The sequence below is a fragment of the Neoarius graeffei genome, chromosome 20 (assembly GCF_027579695.1).
Source record: "Neoarius graeffei isolate fNeoGra1 chromosome 20, fNeoGra1.pri, whole genome shotgun sequence".
NCBI classification, from domain to species: Eukaryota; Metazoa; Chordata; class Actinopteri; order Siluriformes; family Ariidae; genus Neoarius; species Neoarius graeffei.
In genome coordinates, this window is record NC_083588.1 from 50,801,809 (window position 1) to 50,809,481 (window position 7,673).

The 7,673-nt window shown below is 43.2% G+C and overlaps 1 protein-coding gene across 11 annotated transcripts in view; it reads left to right on the forward strand.

Moving 5' to 3' along the window:
- The window catches only part of mapk8ip3 (mitogen-activated protein kinase 8 interacting protein 3), a 125,999-nt gene extending 118,563 nt beyond the window's left edge, over positions 1–7,436 (forward strand). For all 11 annotated transcript variants that reach the window (XM_060901919.1, XM_060901924.1, XM_060901925.1 and 8 more), the window contains one exon: positions 6,744–7,436. In XM_060901919.1, coding sequence (XP_060757902.1) covers positions 6,744–6,865 — 122 coding nt within the window. In that variant the 3' untranslated portion in view covers positions 6,866–7,436. The remainder of the gene's footprint in view (positions 1–6,743) is intronic.
- Positions 7,437–7,673: the final 237 nt, after the last annotated feature.

The following is a 7,673-nucleotide window of genomic DNA, read 5'->3' on the forward strand; positions in this document are numbered from 1 at the left end:
TGTAAAGAGTGCAGCTAAGAGAAATCAGAGCTGCGTAAAAAGCGAGAGGCAGAGAGCAGAAATGAAACTGAACGGGGCGGGAGCTAGGTTAGAGTGAGGGCACACAATTTTACCTTTCCATCCTTGCTTTAAAATTGTGATTTTCGGCATACACAAATAATGATGGCACAAAATCTGGACTGCTTGAGTCAAGCGAGACCTCTCCTACAAACACAATTGCATGCAAACTAAGTTAACATGCTAACAATATTCATTACATTGTGTAACTATGACCCAGCTAATCAGACAAACGTTACCAAAGTATTTTGCTACATCAATAAACGAAGACTAGAAAGAATAAAAAAGAAAGATTTAATAAATACAGTGGTGCTTGAAAGTTTGTGAACTCTTTAGAATTTCCTATATTTCTGCATAAATATGACCTAAAACATCATCAGATTTTCACACAAGTCCTAAAAGTAGATAAAGAGAACCCAGTTAAACAAATGAGACAAAAATATTATACTTGGTCACTTATTTATTGAGGAAAATGATCCAATATTACATATCTGTGAGTGGCAAAAGTATGTGAACCTCTAGGATTAGCAGTTAATTTGAAGGTGAAATTAAAGTCAGGTGTTTTCATTCAGTGGGATGACAATCAGGTGTGAGTGGGCACCCTGTTTTATTTAAAGAACAGGTATCTATCAAAGTCTGATCTTCACAACACATGTTTGTGGAAGTGTATCATGACACGAACAAAGGAGATTTCTGAGGACCTCAGAAAAAGCGTTGTTGATGCTCATCAGGCTGGAAAAGGTTACAAAACCATCTCTAAAGAGTTTGGACTCCACCAATCCACAGTCAGACAGATTGTGTACAAATGGAGGAAATTCAAGACCATTGTTACCCTCCCCAGGAGTGGTTGACCAACAAAGATCACTCCATGAGCAAGGTGTGTAATAGTCAGCGAGGTCACAAAGGACCCCAAGGTAACTTCTAAGCAACTGAAGACCTCTCTCACATTAACATTAGCCAATGTTCATGAGTCCACCATCAGGAGAACACTGAACAACAATGGTGTGCATGGCAGGGTTGCAAGGAGAAAGCCACTGCTCTCCAAAAAGAACATTGCTGCTCATCTGCAGTTTGCTAAAGATCATGTGGACAAGCCAGAAGGCTATTGGAAAATGTTTTGTGGACAAATGAGATCAAAATAGAACTTTTTGGTTTCAATGAGAAGCGTTATATTTGGAGAAAGGAAAGCACTGCATTCCAACATAAGAACCTTATCCCATCTGTGAAACATGGTGGTGGTAGTATCACAGTTTGGGCCTGTTTTGCTGCGTCTGGGCCAGGATGGTTTGCCATCATTGTTGGAACAAGGAATTCTGAATTATACCAGCAAATTCTAAAGGAAAATATCAGGACATCTGTCCATGAACTAAATCTCAAGAGAAGGTGAGTCATGCAGCAAGACAGCAACCCTAAGCATACAAGTCGTTCTACCAAAGAATGGTTAAAGAAGAATAAAGTTAATGTTTTGGAATAGCCAAGTCAATGTCCTGACCTTAATCCAATCTAAATGTTGTGGAAGAACCTGAAGCGAGCAGTTCATGTGAGGAAACCCACCAACATCCCAGAGTTGAAGCTGTTCTGTATGGAGGAATGGGCTAAAATTCCTCCAAGCCGGTGTGCAGGACTGATCAACAGTTACCACAAATGTTTAGTTGCAGTTATTGCTGCACAAGGGGGTCATACCAGATACTGAAAGCAAAGGTTCACATACTTTTGCCATTCACAGATATGTAATATTGGATCATTTTCCTCAATAAATAAATGACCAAGTATAATATTTTTATCTCATTTGTTTAACTGGGTTCTCTTTATCTATTTTTAGGACTTGTGTGAAAATCCGATGATGTTTTAGGTCATATTTATGCAGAAATATAGAAAATTCTAAAGGGTTCACAAACTTTCAAGCACCACTGTAGCCTGATCTTACCTGTGATGAAGTGGGCGCTGCAAACCCGCGCATTTTTGATCGTGCTTTCATCCCAGTCTACATGTTTGATGGCTTGTAGTCATAGACGTCGGCGATTTTTTTGGAATGGGTGAGATCCTGCTGGAATTCTGTACATTTTAACCCCATCACTGCTACAATTCTGACACCCGACAACACAACAACTAGGCATTTCTGAGTCTTTTTTGAGTCCAGGCTGCGCGCGCAATTTCCTCTTACGTATGAATGACGTTTACTGCGAAGGGGTCTATATGTTTGTGTTGATTGACAGGCTTTGAGTGGATGGCGATTACGTTCTAGGAGACAGGTAATAACCTAATAACGTTTTGACTCTTACTTACATTGAATGTAAGATGGTTATGTTAGCCTTTGTTATGAGCTAACGTTAGCCGGTGTTACGTTGGCTTTGGCGGTCTTGCTATTGTTGTTGATCTTTACAACTCCGCCCCCCCACTGATGTAAGCGGTTCTTTCCTCTGGCCCAGCAAAGAGCTGGTGCTAGCCTGGAACCGGTTTTTCTGGCCCCAGAGCCAGATCTTTGTCAGTGGAAACAGAAAACCCGGTTCCAAACTAAGCACTGGCCCCGAACCAGCCCTGGAACTGCTTTGGTGGAAAAGGGGCATGAGAGATGCACAAAATCACAGAACTACCAGAGTGTTTGAAGTAGTGGGGCAGCATGGTTTAAGGTATGGAGTTCTGCAGGTTCTCCAGTCGCTGGAAAACATGACGATGGGTGATTGGCTACCTTAATTGTATGAATGGACTGGTGTCCCATTCCTGGGACAAAAGTCCTTCCCACGCCATGTGGCGCATAGGGCGGCGCCGATCTCCGTTTCCATAGCCCTCGGCCTCTCACCTATTACATAGCTAGGGTTACAGTGGGGGGCTAGTCCTCTGGTAACCATGAGAGTTTGACTCCCCACTCGCATCTGTATTGCAGCGTGCCTTGCCAGACAGCAGTAGGTACCATTTTTTATGATGGTCTTTGGTATTGCCCGACCATAAGTAGAACTCGCGATCTCCCAATCGAGAGCCGGACACACTAACCACTAGGCCATTAGCCAGTATTCCTGGGACAGGCTCTAATATAAAGCAGTTACATGGATGAACGAACAAGCAGTGGGTAGCGCAGTCTGTCCTAAATCCTACTGTGAGTTGAACTTTAAATTAATGGTACTCAGCAGATGCTCTTATCCAGATCGACGTACAACACACCCAGAGCAGTCTGGGGAGCAGTTGGAGGTTTGGTGCCTTGCTCAAGGGCACTTCAGCCATTCCTGCTGGTCCATGGAATCAAACTAGCAACCTTTTGGTCCCAAAGCTGCTTTTCTAACCTTTAGGCCATGGCTTCCCCTGCATGCTGCTTTTGTTTTAAATTTTTTAATTCAGTCGAGTTTGGTTTTATTTGTGTAACACTTTTTTAAAAGTAGACATTGTCACAAATCAGCTTTACAGAAATCCGGACTTACTTACTGCTGCAGTGGGCCGCGCCCACATAGCACCAACACAAAGGATCGCCATTGCTTCCTGTCCTGCGCTGCCACCACTGCCTCCTCAAATGAGATATCCGACTCCTGTAAGTCTCGAGACCACGTCGCTCCATCGCATGCGTTGCCTGCCTGGACAACACCGTCCTGATGGTAACCAATGGAGCAAGCGGCGCAGTAAGCGTGTTGGAGGCATGCGTACGATGTGGCCGAGCCACGATAGCTGTTTCTGTCACAGGATATTAATTAGGGGAGCCTGACCAGTTCTTTCAAACATCTCTGAAGTTGAGATGTGGTCTCTCCAGGACACACCAAGAATTCTGCGAAGACATCTAGTATGAAAAGCCGCTAAGCGCTTCTCTTCTTGTAGGATAGTATTCCAAGCTTCAGCACCATATAGTAAGGTTGAGATCACTACGGCTTGATATATTGCCATTTTTGTTCGCAGCCGGATGGATTTATGATGCATAATAGGTAGAAGTTTATTGAACGCATTCGCTGCCTTTCCATTCAATCCTGGATGTAGATTTCAAAAATGACATTCAGTAAAAGTACATTGTAAATAAGCATCCTGGGATGAGAACAGAACACCTGTTTATGATTGCAATTAAATACATTACAAGGGGCAGCACGGTGGTGTAGTGGTTAGCGCTGTCGCCTCACAGCAAGAAGGTCCGGGTTCGAGCCCCGTGGTCGGCGAGGGCCTTTCTGTGTGGAGTTTGCATGTTCTCCCCGTGTCCGCGTGGGTTTCCTCCGGGTGCTCCGGTTTCCCCCACAGTCCAAAGACATGCAGGTTAGGTTAACTGGTGACTCTAAATTGACCGTAGGTGTGAATGTGAGTGTGAATGGTTGTCTGTGTCTATGTGTCAGCCCTGTGATGACCTGGCGACTTGTCCAGGGTGTACCCCGCCTTTCGCCCGTAGTCAGCTGGGATAGGCTCCAGCTTGCCTGCGACCCTGTAGAACAGGATAAAGCGGCTAGAGATGATATGAGATGAGACTGCTTACAAGGTGATGGATATTAAATGCACTCACTATTCCTTTTTCATTATCTGGCACAAAAGCACACCAAAATCAACCTTTCACATTTTAATACATCTGCGGATACACGCCGCCGCCTTCTTCATCTGAAGATTCGATTGAAAAAAAAATTCAATTAGAACGTGAAAATTTGTTGAAGCCATATCTGAAACTACAGAGGTTTCAAAAGTACAAAATGAAGGAACGTGGCGAGGTGTCATAGATGTCTAAATGAATAAAATATTTATTATACCTAATTAAAGGAGAACTGAAGGCAAATTTATCTAAATTCTATTTCTCATTTTATTAAATATAGAAATGCATTTTTGATAGCAAGTTATGAGTGTTTTGAAATATGCTATGTAATATGTCAGTCAAAGCAATGGCCGGAAACGAGATTCGCCGAGACATCGTAGGACGGAAGTAAAACATACAGCGGAAATCAAAGTGACCGACGTCTGCCAACGTTGTCAAAAGATGCCTGTGCCCTCTTTCGAATGCTGACGGAATCAAGGCGGAAGTTTTGTTTGTTTTGATAGCAATCAGGAAAGTTTGAAAAAAAAAAGTAGTCAGTAACCATCATTTAAACTCGTTTTTGTGCAATATTTCGTTTGGAAAGCAGTTTTCAAAATGGCGGCACTGACACCTGGCTGACACTTCATGTTTCGAAGTCTCGTGAAGATCGCGTGGATAAGCGACGCCTGCCGTGGACCAAACAAACTAAATTCAATATGGCTAAAAACCGAATAGGCCGATAAGTATAATATTAAATTGTGATTAGTTGCCAATACGAGTCACGATATAAGGTTACTAAAAACCGAAAACGTAATTGAATAACGTTAATTAAAGGTCCCATGGCATGGTGGTTTGTTGATGCTTTAAACGGGCTCGTGGAGGTTTCCGGATGTTATATCCGCAGCCTTTCTCGAAATGAACCCTCGGCACGTAGATATAGCCTCCTGGGAGAAAGCCCCATTTCAGCGCTTTTCCCAGTGCGTCGTTTTGCTAATGAGAAGCAGGAGGCGGGGAAGGGTAGAGGGTGGGGGCGGGTCTTATCATTAATATTCATGACATGTAAACGTGTTACCTCTAATTGGCTAACAGCACTGTGACACTACCTCCAGTGGGTCAGAACAAGCAGATGTGGGTGTCTTACTATGGCGAGAGAGAAGGAACAAACCACGAAGGGAAAAATACCGCGCACTGACGTCATTAAGGTGTGACGCGAGGAAATAAAATAAATTCAACAAATGTTTGGGTTTTTACTGAACAAACAAACATAAAATGAACGAGTGACTTAAAAAAAAGAATGTGGGTGTCTTTGTAAAAACTGTTTTGATTGGCTATTATAACAGAGCATGCTGCATGCTTTTTGGTTTTGTAGCGCAGAGTACCTGGCTAACTGCAGGAAGCGGTTAGCTGCACAGCTAATGTAGCCATTGCAAGGCTAACGTGGCACCGATTTTAAAACACGGCAAAACGACTTAACAGTTATACACTTACTTGTTCGGTGTTTGTGGCTGATGCGGCAGGGATGCTTGGTACGGACCCAGGCTTCAGTGACAGTTGATGTGCAAAACCTGCCCTGTACTGTCCCAAGTTGTGGAAACATTCATCAGGAAAATGCTTCCGACAAACATACACCGTCTTAGATAGACTCGACGGTGTATTATTGGAGTAAATAAAATTAAGCCACTGCGTCTTCAGGGGCTCTCCCGTCGGCAGTAAAAACAGACTCTTTTCTGTGTTGTCACATCCATGTACAGCGCAACTTCCATGTTTGGTGGCAACTTTTGAGCTGGGCGGGCAATCCATACAGTGGGTGGGAATCCAGAGGGGGGGCGTGGGGATCATCTCCCTTGCTGACGTAGGCAAGGGAAGAGTTTATCAACGCGCCGTTTTGACGTGCCATTCTCAAATGTTGGGCATAGTTTGGTTTACACATTATGAAATTTCTAGCCACTGGGGTGACTTAAGAAGGTCAGAGGAACTCATTTTAACGTTAAAAAACCTCAGAAAGTGAAAATTTCATGCCATGGGACCTTTAAAGCAAGTTTAAAAATGACTTCAGTTCCCCTTTAAACTGCATGTGGCAGCAGAGCAATTATTATATTACAGGCATTTAGCAGATGTACACTACACCCGGAGCAGCAGTTGGGGGCCTTGCTCAAAGGCATTTCAGCCATTCGTGCTGGTCCCAAACCTGCTTCTCTAACTCTGTTCATTTTTATTTCAGGTGATGGTGAGGATGATGAGACTGAAGAGGCAGATGGTGAAGCCCCTCAGATTAAGCCAACGTTGGATAAAGCTGAGAGGAGCCATATCATTGTTTGGCAGGTGTCATATGTCCCTGAGTAATGCTATCAGACATGTTATGCCTGCACTCCCCATCTTGTAACTTTTGGCCCCAAATATTCTCTATGAAACCTTGTGTATTCCTAACAATGCCCCTTAAATTCTGTATGTAAGCTCTGTAACGACCCCCTAAGGCCTGTATTTACCACCCCTGAATTGTAACTATCCCCTGTATGTTGGCTGATTTGCCCCTGTGACTGCCCTTAACTCCACTGCAAACAACAAGACTTCTACATTTTACAGCTGAACGGCAATTATACACACATTCGATACAACTACCTTTCTCAAAATAACCCAGGTTTTTTTTTTTTTGCCAAATGTATAAACATGCTCTTGCACGATGGGTCCACCAGCTCACAGCTCACTGGATGGCTGCTTTTATTCCACGGGGAATAAGGATCAGGAGCTGTGATTGGTTAAAAGGGTTTGCAGAGATCTTTGGGTTATATGATCCTTATTTAGGAATTTTGTTTATATGATGTAATAAGGAGGATGGCGGAGAAAAAACAAGGGATGTGTATAAAGGTGTAAATATTGAGGCTCAGTACATACAACTTAGTGTCATTTTAGGAGAGTGATTGAATGAAAGGGAGATAAATGATGGCTCAGGAACTAAGATGACAAAAAGAAGCACATCTGAAGGAGACCTGGTTCAAAAAAAAAAAAAAGTCACGGACAACACCACTCTAAATTAACATACAGAAAGTAAGACGTATTCATCAGGTAAGCTGTGAGCTGGCTGTATGTTCAGAGTCGACTGGGTTTTGAGAGTCACGCAGAAGTTGGGGTCTATGATTGGCTGCTGGTTTAC